This window comes from Cyprinodon tularosa, unplaced genomic scaffold (genome assembly GCF_016077235.1).
Source record: "Cyprinodon tularosa strain WSP-4 unplaced genomic scaffold, ASM1607723v1 ctg451, whole genome shotgun sequence".
Taxonomy (NCBI): domain Eukaryota; kingdom Metazoa; phylum Chordata; class Actinopteri; order Cyprinodontiformes; family Cyprinodontidae; genus Cyprinodon; species Cyprinodon tularosa.
The window spans coordinates 401,059-422,717 of NW_024039176.1; the positions used below are offsets into that span (position 1 = coordinate 401,059).

The 21,659-nt window shown below is 38.8% G+C and overlaps 1 protein-coding gene across 1 annotated transcript; it reads right to left on the bottom strand.

Annotated features, from left to right (window-relative positions):
- Positions 1-862: 862 nt before the first annotated feature.
- On the bottom strand, positions 863-20,137 carry topbp1 (DNA topoisomerase II binding protein 1). The gene is made up of 28 exons (XM_038300631.1): positions 19,804-20,137; positions 19,538-19,637; positions 19,292-19,426; positions 18,595-18,738; positions 18,298-18,479; positions 15,856-16,049; positions 15,568-15,744; positions 14,777-14,943; positions 14,197-14,360; positions 13,795-14,039; positions 13,391-13,716; positions 13,029-13,201; positions 10,857-11,068; positions 8,931-9,244; positions 8,650-8,835; positions 8,416-8,531; positions 7,712-7,835; positions 7,440-7,598; positions 7,249-7,330; positions 6,981-7,173; positions 6,002-6,231; positions 5,768-5,910; positions 5,599-5,692; positions 4,461-4,624; positions 3,442-3,570; positions 3,091-3,180; positions 1,209-1,370; positions 863-1,071 (listed from the first exon to the last, which is right to left on the bottom strand). The coding sequence occupies exons 2-28, from the start codon at positions 19,622-19,624 to the stop codon at positions 952-954; spliced, it is 4,512 nt and encodes a 1,503-aa protein (XP_038156559.1). The 5' UTR covers positions 19,625-19,637; positions 19,804-20,137; the 3' UTR covers positions 863-951.
- Between the last annotated feature and the right edge of the window lie 1,522 nt (positions 20,138-21,659).

The following is a 21,659-nucleotide window of genomic DNA, read 5'->3' on the forward strand; positions in this document are numbered from 1 at the left end:
TACTGCCCTCTACAGGCTGCAGCTTTTTACTGCACAAACTGTATTTAAAAGCCTTCAGTTGATCCAAAATGCTGCAGCCAGAGTTCTGATGAAAATTATAGAGATCATATCTCTCTTATCCTAGCTTCTTCTCATTGTCTGCCTGTTAAATCTAGAATAGAATTTAAAATCCTCCTCACATATAAAGAAGCTCCATCTTACACCATAGATATGATTGTTCCTAACAGAGCACTTCGCTCTCAATCTGCAGGTTTACTAGTAGTTCCTAGAATTTCTAAAAGTAGAATGGGAGGGAGATCTTTTAGTTATCAGGCTCCTCTCCTGTGGAACCAACTACCAGTTTTAGTCCGTGAGGGCGACACCCTTTCTATTGTTAAAGGCTAGGCTTAAAACTTTCCTTTTTGATAAAGCTTATAGTTAGAGTGGCTCGGGTTATCCTGAGCTATCTCTATAGTTATGTTGCTATAGGCTTAGACTGCTGGAGGACATAGGGACCCCCATTTCATCTCTATTCTTCCACTGCAGAATTTGTTTGTTTGATCTCTCTGCTTTCTCTCATAGTAGCTTAATCTGTTCCTGTCCTGCTTGGTGAGAGGGATTGCCTTCGAGTCAATGCAATAAACTGGTTTTCCTTAGAAAAACTTTGAATCAATTTGACTGTATGATCTGGTTGAATTGTAAAATGCCTTGAGATTACATGTGTTGTGAATTGGTGCTATACAAATAAACTGAATTGAATTGCACCCAATTACAAACCATGATTCAACATTTTCTGTACAGCATATTTCAGCTTTCACCACTGCAGACTCAGCGTGAGAAGCAGCATCTGCAATGGTTGAAACAGAGGCAGGAGGAAAAAATAACTGGTGCTAAATTTTATTTCATTTCATTTAACAAAAAAAAATATTATTTACATACATTTTTTGTACAATTAAAACAATTACAAACAATTTAGTTCAGACGGCTCCTCTTCAGCCTGGAAGTGTCTGCTTCTACTTTCCGTTTAGTGCCAGGAGCTTCTTCAGGAGCAGCTGCAGTCAGACAGTACAGCTCGATCTGTGGCGCTGGTTCCTTAAATATTAGAAAATAGGAAGGATTGAAGAATAAAAAAATCGAAAAAAACAACCTAAAGGTTTGTCAGATATCTTTAATTTAAAACCTTTTGGTTTACTATCTATGTAGATAAAACACTTTAACAGCGGAATCACCTGCATGAGGTAATCTGCAATGTACTCAGGTTTTAAGCATGTCACTCCTTGTGCTGTGGCCTCAGCTACATCCACTCTGAAGTCTCCAGGTTTGAGACGACTGAAATCTGCAAACAGGTGTGTGGTCTCTCTGTACAGCGATGGGGAGGGACTGGGCAGCACCTGAGGGGGAGAACAGATTTAAAAAAAAGCAGGTTCTTCAGATATGGAGATGATTCTCTAGGACACGCCCCCTCCTCATTTGCACAATTAGGCAGAAATGCATACAGAAATGTAAAAAGGGCAGACAGAAATAAATAGCGGTGAAGAAATAACTAGGGTAAAAAAATACAAGAATAAAACAGACAAAAATATTATAACATGCACATAAATAAATACTTAAAAATATAAGTAATTAAAAAATAAAGTTGAAGATATAAAGGACAAAAAAATAAATAAGGTAAATATTACAAAGGCAAATAAATAAAGAAGCTAATTAAGAGTTATATAAATTTATGTCTCACTGTATAATTTAATTTCTACTTTACAATTAATTGTATGCTTATTTATTTATTGAGCATTTATTTCTGTATTTATTTTTAAATATGGCAGAGTTGGTCCTCCATATACAGAGACCTGAAAGTCCTGAAATACTTGATAGGAATAATGATTTAATTTCTACAAAATGGAAGAAATTTGGTTTTCAAAAACTTTCTTGATGCAATTAATTCAGATTTTACAAGTGGTTGTTTTAGTTTTCACTTTGGAAAGACAACCTTTCAGTTCTTGCTTATATCTTAAATTACTGAGATAAACTGAACTCTACAGCATATTAATAAATACGATCTAAATGGAGTCTATGCTGCTGACGACCTGGAGAACCAGAGCTTTTACGCCCCAAGTCTCTGGAACATCTTTCTGTAAGGTCTGCTTGAACCTTAAATGAATTAAACTCTAACAAGAAAAGGAAAAAGTCATATTGTAAAAATGTTTTTTTAATTCCAAAGAGCACAACCATAAGGTTTGTTGGTTCTTTGCCTTCTATTGCTCATTTTATTGCTTATACTGTCAAAATTTTATTTTTTCAGTTCTTGTGCAGCACCTTTGTTTTTAAAGCGCTTCATAAATAAATGATGAAAACATAATCTGCCAGCAGAGTTGTAGTGAGTTTAGTGTAAATTTCTGTGTAGGAATTGGATTCGCTAGTTGTATTAATACACTAATTTAAAGTAATGTTAGCTTTGAAATAAATAAAAAAAATTTACTAAATGCAGGACTGTGTTTATGGATGTGTAACAAACAAAAACAGGAAACTGATGGACGGATGCGTTTTGCATTAAGACCATAAATAAGAATGTAGTAAGACAAAGAAATCAAACCATCCTTTATTTGCTTTTCAAAAACTTCTCTAGAACCGGAAAACACTTCAGATAAATTGCAAAATGTTAGTATTATTTTACTATTCCACAAAACATTAATGATGTATTTTTAAAGTATCACAATTTTTAAGGTTTAGTCCGAACGTTCCAACATTCATTTAACTTCAAGGATGGAGAAAACCCACCTGTTCATTAAACTGATCCTTATAGTTTAGTTTAATAAAGCTGCTATTAGCTGGATTTGTAAAAGAAAACTGTTGCCATCTCTGGTCTTTGTCACTCCTTACAGTCCTGCATAGATCCCTTTATGCTGTCTGGACTTTCACTAAGATCAAAGAAGCTCTGTCGTGTTGAGATGCGACAGAAGAAGCCCTGCCTGCCTGCAGAGCTGCTGTAACAAACTGTGCTAGCTACAAAATGTGCTTTCAAAGAACTTTCCAAACAATAGAGGCGTTTAGCTTGGTTTGGTGCAGGGCTGTGGGTTTTGGCAGCATGTGGCTTGTAGAATAAAAGCAGGGACAAACCTTGGCTCCACCAGACTGCAGTAACCGCCTGAAGCCTGACTCTCTGCTCTGGTCGATGTTCAGCATCACAGTCCAGCCACTGAAAGCTCCCTAGAGAAACAGTATTGCTGAAATCAATAAACACTAAATGACCCAAAGCAGATATAACCAAACATTAAAAGTTTGTTTAAAAGTGTTGTTACAAATAAATGTAGAAAATACAGATATTTCCTAATCTGTGGTATTTACAAGCCTCTTCTAATAATCTCTATAAAGGCTGATCCCTGGTGTTCAGAGGAAAGGCTTTTCTCATTGGTAGCAACAGCATTAATGAGCCGTGAACTCATTGTTCTGTTTTGATCCGGTACGTACGCCGTGTTCTGAGCCTCCCTGCAGAGCTTTTCTCCAGCGCATAGCAGCTAAGGCCAACCTCCTCTGCTGAGAGGTGATGGAGGGCAGAGCATCCAGGATTGAGCTGCTGCCCCATTCATAGTCGTCCTCCTGCATCACAGGAAGAAACAAAAAGAAAACCAGACTGAGCAGAAATAATATCCTAATATAAACAAGTAAAGGAATCGTATCAACTAACCAGAAGATGACCGTAAATAGAAAGTTAGCTTTTTTTAAGATTAGAGTAAAACTGCTTAAAAAAAAGAAATTATAATTTTGTGGCTTTCTAAGTTTCGCTTGGGTTCACTGACATTTCAATGAAGTGGAGGCAGTTCAGGTAGGAGAAGGAGTCCGTTCCCAAGAGATTAATAGCTTTTGCTTAGTTAATCATTTTAAAGTCCAAAACTAAAGTAAAAGACCTTGTGAAGCTTTTTACCGAAGCTGTTCAGGCAGGGCTGTTTAAATCCTTCTTATATCAGACATCTTCATCATTCTCTGGTCTTCATAAGTCAGCTGAATAAATGAATCTTTTAACTTTCCATTTATTTTTGCCACTTTCAGACCTAAGAAGAACATCTACCTCTATTTTACGGAGTGTGCCTTTGATAACCAGATAAATATCCACAGTTGGCCGGAATCTGGCCTTGAGTTTGACTCGTGTTCAGAGACCCACAGAGGAACAAGTCCTGACCTGTTCCAACATGAGCTAAAAAGGCCACTCAGGGAGGAAGACCCATTACAGCAAAACAACATGAAAAATCCAGATTGTTTGCATATGATCTCAGGGACAAAGACAATCAATTATGGAGAAAAATTCTGTGGTTGGATAAAACCGAATACGTGTTTAGTAATGAAGGTTATGGCTTTAAGAGGAGGAAAACAGGAGGAGCACACCAGAGCTGTGAAGCACAGAGGCAAAAGGATCAGGTTTTAAATAGTTTTGCTGCCATCATGGCCCAGGAATGATAAAACAACATAAAGCTGGCTTTGGGAGTTCCCACCTGAATGAAGTGACCCACTGAGCGACAGGCCTCCAGGTACGAGCGATGCAGGATCCATTTGCCGGCTGCCATGGCGGCTAAATACTTCTCGTTACGCAGTGGACTTCCTACGATGATGTGGGAGCAGCTGGGGTCAAAAGACTGCTTGTCCAGGACAACGCCCCCTACAGGACCACAAAGAAGTTACAACAAACTGGATCAGTGAGCTGCACTACGGCTAGTGATGTGATAACATGGAATGGCTGGAATCTACATAAAAACACAACCACAGGGATTTCTGCGAATGTGTATATGGTGCAGAGGTTGAAATTAAGAATTTCCTCTCCAATGCACACAATTTGGAAATTATGCACACAGCTTTTAATATATAGATTCTTAGCACTGTTGCATCGTTAGCATGAGCCGTCTGAAATCTTAACCAAGCTTCTGGTTTTGTTCAGTTTGGTTATTTTATCAATTTTCTTACATAATACATTCAGAGGGGTTGATTTTATGTCAGACACAACTTATAGCTAGTTGAATCGGTATCGGCTGATACCTGCATGCAAAGGCCGATTCATCAGTTAATTGCAGCCATTCCATTGCTGCTCCCTCTGTTAGCTATACTCTGTTAACATTTTATCTGATTCGTCAATAAATGTTTATTTCTGCTTAAACTCAGACTTGTTTGTCACCATTGTCATTTATTATGTAAGTGAAAAAGAAAACAATATAGGCTCTAAGAATCGGCCCATAAATATTGGCATCACATATCAGGGATCGGTTAGACTGGTGTCAGAATAATCAGTATCGGCCTTTAAAAAACCTTTAGCGGTCATATATAGTCATGTTAAATAACATAGAACAGTATGTAAAGTAGCACATTTTATAGAAGTTTTCTACTCTTATTTTTTGTTCATTTTAATATTAGTAATTGAAACTGGATTTTTAAGATAAAAATATCAAGAGACGAATAAAAAAACATTTATAGCACAGAAAAAATGGCTTAATGAATGGTGTATCTCCGTAAAGATTTTCAAAATGTCAAATCTATTTTACATAAATTCTAATTTATTAAAAGGGAATGTATAAAAAATTGTATAAAAATCAGCTTTTTAATATTTTGATGTTTGATCCCCAACAAAGGTGATAGACTCACCGAGCTCCTCTATGAGATGACTGTAATCAATGCGCTCCTGAGGGCTGAGGGATGACAGCTGAAACCTCGGCGGCTGTTTTTTCTCCTCCTTTTCCTGATAGAAATGAAACAACTTCACAGATGCAGCAGTTTGGTTGAGACAATCGGTAAAGTTAAGAGTAAACGTTACCTGTGGCTCTGGTGCTGCCAGTGGTTTGGGGAGAGGGAAGGCAATGCTGGGAGCTTTAGGAGTAAGCATGTCCTCCTCTGGACCCTCTGACGGAGGCGATGTGACCTTCTGACCCATATGCTGGTTTATAACATCACAAGCAGCTGTGTGGAAATAAAAAGGAGAAATCTAGATATCAAGTTCCACTTAATTTGTGTGCTTGCAGTGACTTATTCCACTGGAGGGAGCTCTCACCCATCTCCACCAGCTCAGAGTCTGTCATGGAGTCCTTGAAGTGTGGTCCATTTTCTGCAGTGGGAGGGGGGGCCGCCACGAGGGGCTCTGAATGCTGAGACGGACTCCCAGGCCACTGTAGATTATCAGCCAGCTTGGCTCTCTCCTCCCTGGCTGTAGGATCATCCCAAACGATCTGCTCACTCTGGGAAGGCTCAGTGTTTACGTCCATCATCGTTTCTCTAGACACCCTGGAAAACAGACACATCAGTAACGAACAGCAAAGGGTTTAGATCCATCGGTCTGTTGAGAATCCTCCAGGCTCCTCTCTGTTATCTTATTATATACGGTATTATCCCACATTGATTACATCCAACTTCAGTGTTTCTATACAATGTCTATTCTAAAGGAATGAATGACAGAAATTAAGCAAAGATTAAACTAAAAACTTCAACCCCATTTCAACAGGGATCAATATGAGGTTTTGATCATTAACTGATGATATAAATCATGTGATTAAGGAGAAAAATTAATGACTTCTTAGGATCTGTTTCAAACAGAAGGCGAGGTATCACTGCCTCTGCTCTTTTCCTGCAATTTATACCAGAATTAGTTATAAAATAGCTGATATAATTATTAGGGTACAGCTCATGAATCAAGAGCATATTCAGCTCTGATTGGTTAAAAGCCAGGCGGGGTCCTAGAAGCAATCAGAGAATGATACTAGCAGTTCATATTGCTTTTTATGCAAGATTTAAAAAAAAAAAAAAGGAAATCTGCATCAGCAGGTCTAAAGTTAAACAAAGGTTCTAATGTTGTATGAAGATATTCTAAGGGAAAAAAAACCTGTGAAAAATCATGACTTCATTCATTAATGTAAAAAGCAAACTAACCTCTTTCTATGGGAATGAGATGTTTCCTCCTTCCTTTTAGGTTTCCTTTAAGCCAAATAGCTCATACTCATAATGAAACTTCTTTATTTTGTAGTTTGGTTTCATACCTCAGAGCTTCCAGGGTCCGTCTGCTCCCACTGCGTCCAACCCGGCCCCCTTCAGGCGTGTTTGGACCCGAGTCAGTGAACCCTGATCCCATCCTGGCCAGTCTGACAGAAGTCCGCCTTCCCGTTGTCATCTTGGTGGCCGACATGATCTCCTGAAGCTGTCTTTGCAGGCTCTCTCTCATTTCCAAAGTGTCTGCAGAATGAGGCTTTTAATCATCACTTTCCTCTGAGAACGGCTCAGAGGAATCACACAAAGGCTCCACCTAACCTCTTTTCTCTGGTGTTTCACTTGTCTCTTCTCCTTCAACCGGATGTCCGACTGTGCTTCCCTCTGCAGCGACTAGCTCAGACTGATAAATAAACAAGCATATGAATTTGGTTATTAATAAGAGCGCATCAATAGACACATAATCCTGAAGCAGGTGTTCAGATTAGGATTCCCTGCACATCCAGGCTTACCTTGTTGTTCCTGGATTCAGCTGCTTCTTTGAGTTGTGTTCGGGTGAGAGGGGGGGACCTCTGGGAGCTGCTGGGGATCTGGCTCAGGTTCAGACTCATCTTTGGGTTATAGGTGAAAGGATACAGAGACTCTGGGACGTGCCTCTGCTCCTCAGCACACTGCACAAAGGGAAAGGATAAAACAACGTTGTCTAACGGGAATTTCCTTTGTCTTTCTGAAATAATTCCCTCGGTTCTCCTTTAAATCTAATTTCTACTGAGTGGAAACTTACAGCGTGCAGCCAGTACTGAGAGACCACATGCAGTCCCCTCTCCTTCACTGCTTTGTATTCACGTGAGTTATCCCCAACACGACCCTGGTAGATGTAGTGGGTCACTGTATCGTCGCAGGCCCACCTAAGAACAAGATAAAGGCCATGAATAAGTGACGTCCCTGGGTGATAAATCAGCAGGACAGTGAATTCAACCCAGTCCATCAACATACATGTTATTCTAAATACAGAATAGATGACAAGATGCCAAACAGAGCAAGAAGAGCTTTAGTGTCTGACTGCAGAGGAGTTCAAGCTCTAAAGAGTGTTTAAAAAGTTTGGATTTCAGGATAAATATTCAGCAAAGTGCCTCGTTTATTTTCTTCAAACTGTTAGTTCTTTTTATCCACAGAATAAAAGTATTTAAATCAAAGATTTGATTTTCCTAAAAACTTTCGAATCTTACGAGAACGAAAAAAAATTCTGCCTTTTTTTTTTTTTTACAGATGTTTAACAGAGGTCCGAACAAATATGGAGGGAAGTCTACTTATAACCAACCCTTGCTGAATTTAAAAGGCCATTCTGATGTGCAAAAATGGAAGTCAGGAGGATTATGCGTTTTATTCCTGTTAAAAACTGACTCAGAAATCAATAAATATTATTGCATTGATATTTTTTTTAAAGAAACTTCCCCCAAGGGTTCCTTCACAAAAACATCTTAGTACCTGAAGTCAGCTCCAAGCGAGGCAGCGATGGCATTCAGCTCACTTTGCATTTTGATCAGTTTCTTCCCCACACAGATCACAGCACCACTCAAGGGTCCAGAGTCTTTCTGTGGGATCTTTGTTTCAACAAAAAACTGTTAGGAATTTCCCTGACAACAACATCGGATTCACTTCCTCAGAGATTTCTGAATGTAAACGTCTGAAAGTGGAAAACCAATCTGAACCACGGTCTACCTCCTTTTTTGTTTCCTGTGCCAGCTGGGGGCTGGCAGAGACCTCCTGCATCTCTAAGATCTTGTTGCCTGAGCTGTTGGCCAGAGCAACTCTCCGGTTCCTGTTGATTACATCAGTTAGTGGAGTCTCCACGCTTTCTACAGGCTTCGATCTTCCATCAGGCGTCTCCAGATCTCTCAGCGTCTCCTAAGCACACATTCATTCATCTATCAGATGCAGCCCTTGAAACTTAAAGCTGGAGGTCAATATTGTGCGATCACAGCATTAGAAGTTAAACACACCTTGAAGTTAAAAGACGGCCTGAAGAGATGGTCTCTGACCAGGAATCGAGAGGGGGTGTCCAGCTGCAGGGCGGGTTCCTTCTGGGCTGGTTTCCTTCTGCAGCCCTCCTGGTTCTGTTTCGGAGTGTTCTGGTTTTCTTTGGGATTCTCATTCAACAAAGAACAAGCCACTTTGCTCTGAACGCGGCCAGAATCAAACGGGGTGACTGCTTTGCTGCTCTGAGGACCCAGCAACGGCTTCTCAACAGAAGATCGAGCTGGGTGGAGCTCAGCTGGTTGCTGGGATCCACTGACAAAGCTCTCTTCTTCTCTCTCTGTGGGAGTGGAAAATACAACAAGAGCAGAAAAGGAAGGCTGTAACTATCAGATATTGACAAAAATATGGTATTTTATTATCAAATTTTCCATTTTTTACTTAACATATAGTTTATGGGTGAAATATTTGACTTATTCATATTCAGTTTATAAAGTTACAAATATAAGTTTGAACAGTTTTAACGGGACAGATTAACAGAAAATGGAGCAGAAATTAAACAGGAAATGAAGCATGGCTTTCATTCTAGACCTCACTTATTCTAATACAGATTTTTTTTTACCTTATGTTAGAGAACAGGAGCTTAACAATAACATAAGGACATGACTCTTTTAAGCCTACATAAATTATGGTCATGACCACGGGTTTTAGGAAACTAGTGAAATAATACCTCAAGCTGAATGAAAAACAACACAGAAGTGAATCCCATCAGACCATTTCAGATCGAGGAGTGAAAATCTGGGATGATTTTATTCCAGATTAACATGTGGAGGGAGACTTAAAATTAGCTATTTGGCCAAACACCACATGTGCCAGAATAAATAAAACAAAAAAACACTCAACATCACTCTGATCACACTCTGCATGGTAAAACATTGTGGAGGCAGCATCATGCTCTGGGGAAAACCATGTTTAGAGGAAGAAAAAAAAAAGTTTAATCTGGGGCAGAGGTCCACCTCTAGTCTCCAGACACAGCCTGAGCTGCAACAGGACAAAGGCTGCAACTGTTGGATCCATCTAGGTTTATCAATCATCAACAAACTGATTAACTGAATAGTTGTGAACAGGAAAATAATAAAATATTCCATATGATGAAAGAACAACTAACTCAGAGCAAGAATGAAGCCTAACCTGTACTTGAACAGGGTTCACACAGGAATGAGTAACTAATTTAAAGCTCTTGGAAATAATTTTAAGCAGTTCCACAAAAAAAACACGCGGAACAAGTTATATGTGATAAAATATATCGGATGAAATTGTTTTTAGAAAAGTTTTTTTTTTTTTTAAATGCCACGATAATCACATTTATTCAATTTTATGGCCAATTAAGGCCTTAATTTAAAAATAATGATTTAATGACTTTTAATGAACCGCAGAAACCCTGTTGAATTTATAGAATATTTTCACATGCAAGGTGAAAGGCCTTCTCTGTCATCAAATGTTTTAGTATATGTTAAATTACTAAGAGCATCCATTTTTGGAATAATCAGGTGATGGAAAAAAACTAATAGCTAGATTAGGATAACTTCAGTAAATAGGAGAGTTCAGATCAAAGTATCCATGTGGGAAAATTATCTAAATTTCTGGCCCCTTTTTAAATCTAAACTTGAGCTATTTTTTTATGAAAAACTGAAACATTTAATTCTCTAGAAGTTAAAAGCCACAGTACTAAGAACTGATCCCGTAAAAAATCCCCACTAATTTTCCTCAATTTACTAAAAAAATATTACAAGTGAAAGACGTAGCTAAGATTGTAACAAGACAGAATGTCAAAACGAGAAGGAATACTTCAGAATCCAACTTTATAGACCAATTTTACTTCATTATTAAGTTCCAGCAAACATTAAAATAGCAGATTTGTTGTAGTCATCTACAGGGAACAGGAATATCACCTGGAGACAAGGGGAGATCCACCAAATATCTCTCCTCCGCCGCCCTCTTCCCCGTTCGAGCAGACTCCAGTATCCAGTGCATGGTGACAGCAGGAAGCCCCCACTTCTTAGCTGCCTGGTACTTTGTTCCGTCAGGAGTCTGTAGCACCAGGTGAGTGTTGGCCCGCATGCCTTTCTTCTGGTTGGCCAGGCGCACAAAGTAATCCTGGACACTGCAGCAGCAATGGGAGAAAGGTTAAAGACTTAAGAAAGCAGGATGTTTATCAAACAGCGAGAAGACCCCAGTTAAAAGCAGTATGCATCATAACACATTCTTTCAAAACTTTTCCTTTATTTAATGAGATATAATAAACATCAAGTTGATCGGATTGAACACATTCTACAACTTAACATCTGTGACATAGAAAAGAGTCAACATTAATTCTTGCACATTAAAGATGGACTAAAGAGGTTTATTTTTCAGGCCAATGACGATACTGATGATTCTGACTTCAGTTTAACTCATTTTTGCTGCCGATCGTTTTGGGCAGAAATTATGCTTTTTCTTTCTTCATTTATAGGATGAAATAAAAACAATTTCCACAAGTCTTGATTCAAGATAAAAACAAACATGTAGTTAAAAAATAATCAACCAATAATATTAACAATCGTGTTACAAGAAAGTTTTTGCGCCCCCCAATTAAAGCAAAAAAAGTCAGCAGCAGTAAACTGAATATCGTAATAGAAAAAACAGCACCTACTTTAAACTGTTAAAACAACCACTTTTAAAGTGCAAATATTTGAAATGTAGCAGGAAAAGAAACCTCTCAAACTGGGTCATTTATTAAAATATTTTCTACCACGCCTCCTTCAATTACATTTAGCCACCCATAAGGGGCACTGCACCATTTGGGAGAGATAAGATTTTTTTAAGCCATCCTGCCCAGTTCTGGTTCCTATAGAAGAGGGCAAATTAAAACTAAAGGCAGGGCTTTATTTAAAAGACTTGGAGCGCTGTCACACGTTGCCGATTTAGCCAGCGTATGCCTGACGTCCCAGAATCTTATAAAACACTAGCATAAACTGAACTTTCTATGTATTTTTTCAATTTTGGGCGTATACAAAGTGTATTTATTCATAACAAGTCCAGAACTTATATCCAATGACAGCCTAACTTATGAATAACGCACAGCAGCTTAATGCCCATGAAATGCCACAAGCCAGTGTCCTGAGGGGAGCAGCGATGCACCCGGAGGCGCCCGGCCTGCATAAAAAGATGTCTTTGATCGCGGCATTAATCTAACTGCTGTTTACCACCCACCAAAAAAAAAAGAAGAAATAAAAAGAAAAACAAAAAAGAAAAAGGTTTGTAATGGCAGCAGATTCAACGTTATGCCTGCTAGGAAGTTTGTTGGTTAGAAACACGTTCAGCAGTCGTCTGAAACACTTCATATACGTTGGAGACGAGTTCCTGATTTACGCATAAGTTATGCACATGATACTCATAGGTTTTAGAAAAGCTAAGACACCATGACTTCTGAGTAGCTTACACTTAACGTATGTCAACGATCAAATAACTTACCTGTAACTTATGGCCTTAGTATGAGCATACCCTGGCATACGTAGGGAAATTTTGAGCAAAATTTCTCTACGTATGCCAGCCCGACATACTTGCCGTATGTTGACGTATGCCAGCGTGTTTCAGCGTGCTCATAACTTATACAAAACGTACCCATAACTTATTCAACATATGCCCGCGTTTTTGCCAAATTTTCATACGTCAGATACACGCTGTCTAAATCGTCAAGGTGTGACTAAACCTTTAGATTAAGGACAAAAACATTTACAGCCAATTTATTGGGTTTCCTTTGCTTCTCAGTTTAATTGAAATATGAATATTTGTCACAGTATATGAATAAAATGTTTGGAAATAATTATAGACTAATTTTACTAAACAATAACAAGAATGCGGTACCTCTTATATAATAATAACACAATAAAACAATTCCTCTTGTTAATAACACACATTAGAGTAGCCCCACATATGTCATAAGTCTACTTTAGAAAGCTCACACAGTCCCAAAGAGGCCAGAGAGGCAGTCCTAATTATGAACAAATAAACTTCATATAATTATTGCCAAATGAATGTAAGCATGGTTAAAACCTACCACAGTAGTAAATTTAAAGACAAACCTGGCTCCAAGATGCTTGGCCAGCTCCACCAGAGACTCCCTCTCTGCCCCAGTAAACTGACTGACTGAGAGGACGCAGTCTGTGAGAGGAAAATATCCCTCCCTCACAGGAACAGGGGTGAACAAAGGGTTAGAGGACAGCGGCAGGAGGGACTCCTTCTCCACACACATGGCCTGCAATCAATGGAGAGAAAAAAATGTATGTAACTCTGAAGAATTTTCCTCATTCTGCAGGACAAAAATGAAAAATAACATTTCCAGGGTTCTTCTGAGTCTTTCATGTTACCGAAATTATATTGTATCGATTGAAACTAAGAAATAAATCACAAAATAAGGTTTGGACAAGACGATGCGAGTTCCTACCAGCCATGTATCTGTGACCACCTCATCCACGGTGGCCTCCACTGCACATCCCAGCTGAGGGACCACAGCAAAATCCGCTACCGCTCGATGGCGGCTCATCAACACCTTCCCTCCTTGCTCCTTCACCAGAATCGAAAGCTGAGCCTCTGCCTCTGAATCAAAGCCAACAAGCAGGAAAGATCTCCCAGAAAACAGGCCGTCCTGCAGCAGCGAGTCTGTCTCTGGTCCTCTAGTGTGGTTGGGGGTCCAGGATTCAGGTTGAGGCTCTGCAGCGACACTGAAGGACTTTGTGTCGTTATTCTCTGGTGCTGGTGGTGGCATATCGACTTCAAAGATAAAACAAATGCAAAACTTTAATACTCTCATCCACGATTGAACTGATGTCTAAAGCAGCAGCTTCTTACCCACTGTAGGTTCATCGTCCATGTATTGTGAGAGAAGATCCTCGTCTGTTATTGGTTCCCTGGGAGTGCTGGGGTTGGCGACGGGTGGGCCGACTGATGACCGCGGTCTGGCCAGGCGATGAGCTGGGACAGACACAGCAGCGGATGCTGGAGGAAGACATTCAGGATGGAGGTATCCCTCTTCTGGGAGCAGGGTGCCTTTGGAGAAGCAGTTCAGCAGCCACTGCACTGTTACCACATGCGGCCTGAAACGTTATACAGGAACAACCAATCAGAACCATTATTTTATGGTAAATATGAACCCTTTTATTGCTCTATTTCTAACAGTTTGAGAATTTAAAACCAAACATATTTCAAACCAAAAGAACAGAAATCTGAAAAATTATGTTTGGAGTTTTAAACCTGTGAGTCGCTGTGGACAGAAATTTCCGGAGCTCCTGGTCCACTTCCCTTACGACTACATGAGTGAGATCCTCACTAGGCTGGTTGAAGCGCAGGCCTCCAGCAGCGTTAACAAGCCGCCGCAACTTCTCCAGCTTCTTCTCGGGGAAACCACTTAGATACAACTGTGAAACAGTGAAAGCATGAAGGTCAACACACAGGGTGATAACCTGGGAGGTTTCTAAAGATGTCTTTCTATCTTCACTTTAATCAGAACATCTGCAAAAAAGGAGGTAAATGTGTTTAAACACACGGGCCTTTACACTCATTAAAACTATCAGCCTCATTTCCCGATCATTTTGACAACTTTCAGTGCAACCAGTGTTTGTACTGAAATTAGCTGGATAGAACCCCAGAGAAAGGAGCCCAGATTTCAGCCAAAGGGCCCTCTATCATAAAAAAGAGAATTAAAACAAACAAACAAACAAGTGTAGTGGCTTAAATTTCAGCATAGAGAAGCACAAAAATCACACAAAAATATGCGGACAGGAACCTGAAGCACCAACTGTGTCTAATCAAGATGTGTTTCTCTAATGATTACCTTACAGCCGTCCAGCACGTCATCAGCAGGGCACACGGTGAGGTCTACGCTGTCTATGGGATCGGGCGTCTCCAATCGACTGGTGGTGAAATTGGTGAGAGCCGTGTCGTTTACCGGCACACTAGTGCTGATAGAAATGTTGCTCAGACCCAAGAGAGATGATCCATCTGCAGAAACAACACAACATCATCACAGACAGACCTCAGTGATGGCTCAGAGCCCATTGCAGGACAATGGTGGCTAATCTATAAACAGATGCACCAATCAGTCAGCTGGGAATTAAAACTGGACTTTATTTTTTTCTTGGTTCACATTAGTTTTTGGCGATTCCAACCATCAATTTAGGCTGCAGGTTATTGACATAATAAAAAAACAACAGAGAGAAACAGGGAAAAATAAACAACAACCTTGAACATAAACCCTCACTACAGGGGTAATTTAGAGTAACGGCCTAATTTTAGACTTTAGGAGGAAGCCGGAGAGCAGAAAAACAACCCTCACATGCATAGGGAGAAAATGCAAACCCAATGAGGAAATAATTCTTGCTGCAAGGCAACAGTGCTACCCACCAAGCAAAGTGACACATTTTCTCTGAGTTTCTAAAACAACCCATTAAAAGAAAAGTAACAGGAACATACTGTGTGCCCTTCTTTAATCTTTTAGATTTTATAATAAAAAAATCAGAAAGAGAAAGAATAGATGCTGAAATCAGCAAAGTAACATCTGATTGGTGTATCTTTGTTTCTTAATACATATAAAGTGAAAAGGTTGCATGAGAAATTTGCAGCTACCTTCTCTCTTGCTGGTGCCCGTAGGAGTTGAAGTGTGAGGCCGACTGGTTGATGATGCATTCCTCTGCACCTTGTACCTGCTCTCATCCTGACAGAAGCCCTTCTCTATGCTGTCAAACAGCCAGTGCAAAGACACACAATACACGTTCCACTTCCTGGCACATTCATACTTCTGACCTGCAGATCAAATATATCCTCTCAGCACAACAACCAAAGCAACAAAAACATGAGATTTAAGAACAAAACTGGAGTAAAAACATTTTCTTACTGGCGGCCTCTTAACCTTACCTGTCGGTTCACTAACAATGAGGTGTGTGCACTCGTTCATTTTGAGCTGGCCGGTGTATTTGGCGCCGTGTTGCTCACAGAGCCTCTGCACCTCTTTGCGCTCCGTGCCGGAGAGGCCTGTTACACAGACGTTGCATCCAAGCAGGACGGGGCACAGGTAGTCCTCAACGGGCAGGTCTGTGTACCTGAAAAGGCTGGAGAGGAGAGTACAGAGAGATTTGGCCGTGAGACAGCATCCTGCACTTATTTGGATCATTGATCAAGATGGAGCTGCTGTATAGCCTCGAACACAACAAAAATATATACATTTAAAAAATTAAAATCACAAAACTCTCATATTCAAATTAGGTGGAGTTATCTGGGAGGATAAAATATAATTCTGAAAAATCAACCTTTGTTACGGGGATTCATGGCTATTCCATTGATAACTCTGACTGAAGCAGTCTTTATTGATATTTGATCAGAAATCCACTGCTTCTTGTAAAATAAAAATAAGATGACGCAAAATCACCTCTTTCTTCTACCAACTCTTCAAAAAAGGACAGATAAGAGAACTCGCCACTGATAGATATTAATGAGCTTTTTAGCTACAAACAATTCAGTTTCTGTAACAGAAAACAGTAAACATGTGATGCTATTTCTCTTTCTCTTCAGAAGGCTCTAAAGATTCAGTCATTCTTGACTCGCTGAAACAAGATGTATGGATCCAACATCAGCAGCTTTTACACTCTGTGTGGCATTTTTATCCCCGTACCTTCAAATTCTTGTCAATTCTAAGGGGTCGAGTTTCAACAGATTACAAGCTTACAACATCACACAACACGAAGTGGAAAGCACAGCTGTTTCTAACAATTTCAAAGCCTCGTCCCTCATCCAGGAGTGACAGTGATTTCACCGATCTGCGGAACGTAGTGATAATTATGGGCAAAATCATTAGAAGTCTCTAGATGTTTCTGTTTGAAAACTTTCGCCAGTAGGAGCTTTCACTCAGAGGTGCCTGGGTACTAAAGCAAAGTTATTTGGCTACGCGGACATCATGGAAGCATCATGCAACAAAGAGCCTCATCAGACTGGTCAGTGTCGTTAACACCAAGAGATTTTTTTATCTAGTTCAATAGATTATTTTTAATTATCTAGTTCATTGTTGTTTATAATCAAAGTTATTATTACCATTGCCAAGGAGGTTACGTTTTTAGTCAAGTTTGTGTGTTTGTTTGTCCGTCTGTATACAGGAATTCTTGAAAATTTAAGAGCGGATTTAAATGATCGAGCAAAAAGACGTAAATTTTGGTGACAATTCATATCATAATCTGGATGCAGGAATGTTTTAAAATATTCTATAACATTATTTGGCAGATAAAGCCGTTCCCTCGTAAACCAGAGGGTGGCAGCAGCTATTGACGGCTTCTGCATTGGACCTAAATTAGTCCAGGTGTATTATACTGAAGACAAAAATATAGGAAAGGTGAGCCCTGCCTCGCCTGAAGTCTCCATCTACTGATCAACCAAGAAAGCAGAGAGAACGAAGAAGGTGAGAGCAGAACAAACACCAGAGACTGCAGACTCACACTTTGCCTTATTTATAAACTTATGAAAGAATTTTAAGGAAATTGTTACCAAAGATGCACCTTATGCCAAAGAAATATTCATTTAAATCTGGTAATGATCAAGATTCTGTGTGAGTTTTAGAGTAGTGCTTTTCTAGTTATTATTATTGAGTCTTTAAAAAGGTAAAGATCTAGAACATACGATCAAATTCAGACGCCAAGCTTCTTTAATGACATCTCTTTGACATGTATAACCATTAGTTCAAAAGGGTGACAATCAGCAGTTTATCAGTTATTATCCTTTTGCCACAAAGAAAGAAATGCTTAAAATGTTAAAGGAAAAGTACTGTAAAGATGGGTAAAACTGTTTTTTATTGACCATTAATCTCCTAGAATATTTCCAGCGCTAATTAACAAACCATTTTGTGACAGGAACGTCCCTTTAATGAAGCAACAGGGTTCAGTGAGGTGCTCACAATGGATGGAAGATATTTACTTAAAGTCTTATCAAGACGTTTCGTGGTTCTTTAATGATAAAAGTGAGGATAAAATACAACATTCCTTACTACTTTCCAGTCTGCTTAGGTAACTGTATGGCTGAATGTCTCACAAATCATAGCCCCATAATCACAAATAATGCTCTTGAAAAATATGAACATTTAAAATGAGCTGTTCCATGACAACAGTTAGAAAATAAGTGGGATTTTTTACCAATAAACACAACACAGTGATCACATTCAATTATATTCTTCATATTTGTCAAGCTTCCCAATTTAAAAACAAGAAAGAAAAAAAAAAAAAAAAAACATTTTGTTGAGTTTTTATACATCCATTATTCAAACATGTTTTTAGAAGATAAATCAAAATTCCTATCATGATGAGAAATAGTGCTTACCTATCTTGTGATTTTTCCCAGCAGGCTTTGACCCATGTAGGCAGCAAAATGGGTTTTCCCAGGTTGGCTGCCACCAGGTATTTTTTGCTTCCTACCTCCCCGGCAATCAGGTGTGTGACAGTCACATTAAGGTCACAATAGACCCGCCCACCCATGAGCTGCACCAAATCCATCACCTCAGCCTTTAGAGAGACCAAACAAACCTTTAAATGTTCCATTCAAAAATTCTCTTTCCATGCAATAAGAAAGTGAACCAAAAAAGGAGCTTTTTCAATACATAAGACGATTAGAACCAACCCGAGTTGCTTTATCCAGGCTCGTGCAGGATATGGTAATATCAGCCATTGCCATATTATACACTGGTTTTTCTGCTTTTGGGACACAACGCTGTTGCTGCAGGCAGTGCAAAACCACCAGTGGACTCACTATTCTGCAACCAAGCTGTATTTAGCAAAAAACAGAAATGAGACCAAATAATGAGTTAGAGGTTAACATCTGACATGATTTTAAAAAGGCAATATTTAACACTGCTGTAATTTCATATTACCCTTTTAACAGTAACATTTCTTGGATTAAAATTACAGAAAATGTGCTGGATAGTTTCTCTTTGTTCTCAGTGTTCTTTTCTCATTTGCTGAAGAACACTGCCTACCAGCTGGCTGAAAAAGGCTAAGTAAGAAAAGAAACGTGGGGGAAAAAAACTCCCTTGACCACTAATGTTCTTATTAAAACATGTGTCAAAATCAGAATTGAAAGGTGTCATCTCGAAGAAAACTAGAGACCAAATTTGGTAGCAAAACCGATCATAACAACTTTCAGGTAACAATTAGAAGATGCTTATTCTGTAGTAGCTTATTTGCATCAAGTTAGAATAACACAAAATATGTTATTTCTAACATTGTAGTTGTAAAAAATCAATATGATACTTAAGCAGCAACATAAATACTCATTAGACTATATAAACTTGCATAATACAAACAGATTGAGTTCAGACCTTTTTGCAGTGCAGGAAAGCTGGAGTGGTGAAGCTACTGAAAACAAACAGAGAGCTGTCCTTCTTATCCATCTGTAACACTTCTTCCTCCTGGATGGCTTTTAAAAACTTCTCTGACTGCAGCTCCAGAATGGCCTATATAAATGTGACTCACAGTTAGAACTTCAAACACAATCAATTAGATTAAAAAAACAAACAAAAAACATTTATTCAAAACGAACCAAAGTATAAATCAGCTATATTTACCTTATATGCTTTGACAGCATGCTGTGGTTTAGAGCCTTTGCCTTCCACAAACTTCACCACAAAGTCTTGCTTTACAGCTGTAGACATTTTGAACTTGTACCTGAAGGATGAGCAGCAAGGAGACTCTTGACATGAGTGACAGATGTCTCACTGGACCAACTTCAAGTTATTGTTCCTTGCTAAATATGAACAATAAACAAGATATTGTATAGCTTAGCATGAACCAAAAGCTAAAATTAATCTAGTGTTGGAACTGCACCCCCTACCTCTCGAAGGACTCAGGCTGTTTGAAAATATATAGACATATTCTGTACTACAAAATAAATTAACTTTAACGCTAGCCTGTTACTCCGTACCAGCTTAACATTCAGTGTCGGCATCTATGGCTAACCATAACAATCTAACCACTTATCCGTTTAAAACGAATGAGTCTAAACTATTTAAAAGGCTTTGGACCGACACCACCAATACTATAAGCACAGTTAGATAAAAACACATATACTGAAAAGGGTCGTATTCATAACAGTTTCCTACTTGAACTGGACATTTTTTGTTTACACTATTCGCGCCTTTGCTACAACTTCCGGTGTAACGGGCTAATCCGTCCGACCGGAGTCAAGATAATGCGTTTGTAGTTCCGCTGCAAGACAACGTCTGCGTTCAAATAAGGAGATGGAATATTTCTGTTGCTGCTTACCCATCATATTGATTTTTACAACAATAATGTTAGAAATAACATATTTTTTTATTCAAATTTGATGCAAATAAGTTACTACAACTACAGAATAAGCATCTTCTAATTGTTACTGGAAAGTTGTCACGATCAGTTTTGCAACCTTTAGTTTTCTTTGAGATGAAACCTTTACATTCTGATTTTGACTCATGTTTTAATGAGAAAATGAGTGGTCAAGGGAGGCTTTTTTTCCACGTTTCTTCTTTTTTTAGTTACCGTAGCCTTTTTTTCAGCCAGCTGGCAGGCAGTGTTCTTCAGCAGATGAGAGAGGGAGTAACTGTTGTCTTAAAAAAGCTCATTTTAAATTTTATACTTTTGTGATTGTGGGGCTATGATTTGTGATACATTCAGCCGTACAGTAACCTAAGAAAGATTGTAAAGAAGTGATGCATTCGTTTTTTTATCTCACTTTTATCACTAAAGAACCAGGGGTAGTACTCTCAATATTCAAAACATTTACATTTTTCATAGATTAGCAATGACTTGAAAACAAAAACACTGTGGTTAATTATACACATCAATATACTAACATCAAAGATAATAAGTACAGAATTCATGCTCTTTTCATAACTAGATTTTTTGTCATATGTTCCTGTCAGAAAACGGTTTGTTAATTAATGTTATATATATTTAAGGAGATTACTGGAAAATAAAAAAGACAGTTTCACCCATCTTTACAGTACTCTCCTTTCAAAGATTTTAAGCATTTCTTTCTTTGTGGCAAAATGATAATAACTGATAAACTGCTGATTGTCACCCTTTTGAACTAATGGTTATACATGTCAAAGAGATGTCATTAAAGAAGCTTGATTTAGTGTTTGGCGTCTGGATTTGATCGTATGTTCTAGATCATTACCCTTTTGGAAGACCCAATAATAATAATTAGAAAAGCACTACGCTAAAACTCACACAGAATCTTGATCATTACCAGATTTAAATTAATATTTCTTTGGCATGAGGTGCATCTTTGGTAACAATTTCCTAAAATCCTTTTATTATTTTATAAATAAGGCAAAGCGTGAGTCTGCAGCCTCTGGTGTTTGTTCTGTTCTCACCTTCTTCATTCTGTCTGCTTTCTTGGTTGATCACTAGATGGAAACTTCAGACGAGGCAGGGCTCAGCTTTTCTATATTTTTGTCTTCACTATATGTATATATGGTGTCTGTATTTCTCCTTTTATTTCCACACAGCTGATTGTGAAGGTATAAACCAGCATATGGGTCAGAAGATCACATCGCCTCCGTCAGAGGGTCCAGAGGAGGACATGCATACTCCTAAAGCTCCCAGCATTGCCTTCCCTCTCCCCAAACCACTGGCAACACCAGAGCCACAGGTAACGTTTACTCTAACTTTACCGATTGTCTCAACCAAACTGCTGCATGAAGTTGT

Excerpts from the sequence above, each read along its gene's own strand:
- topbp1 (XM_038300631.1), bottom strand. The coding sequence starts at position 19,624 with ATGTCTACAGCTGTAAAGCAAGACTTTGTGGTGAAGTTTGTGGAAGGC. Across the intron at positions 15,745-15,855 it reads CATTGTTAGTGAACCGACAG|GTCAGAAGTATGAATGTGCC; the intron begins GTAAGGTTAAGA and ends TTTGATCTGCAG. Across the intron at positions 7,331-7,439 it reads CTGAATCCAGGAACAACAAG|TCTGAGCTAGTCGCTGCAGA; the intron begins GTAAGCCTGGAT and ends TTTATTTATCAG.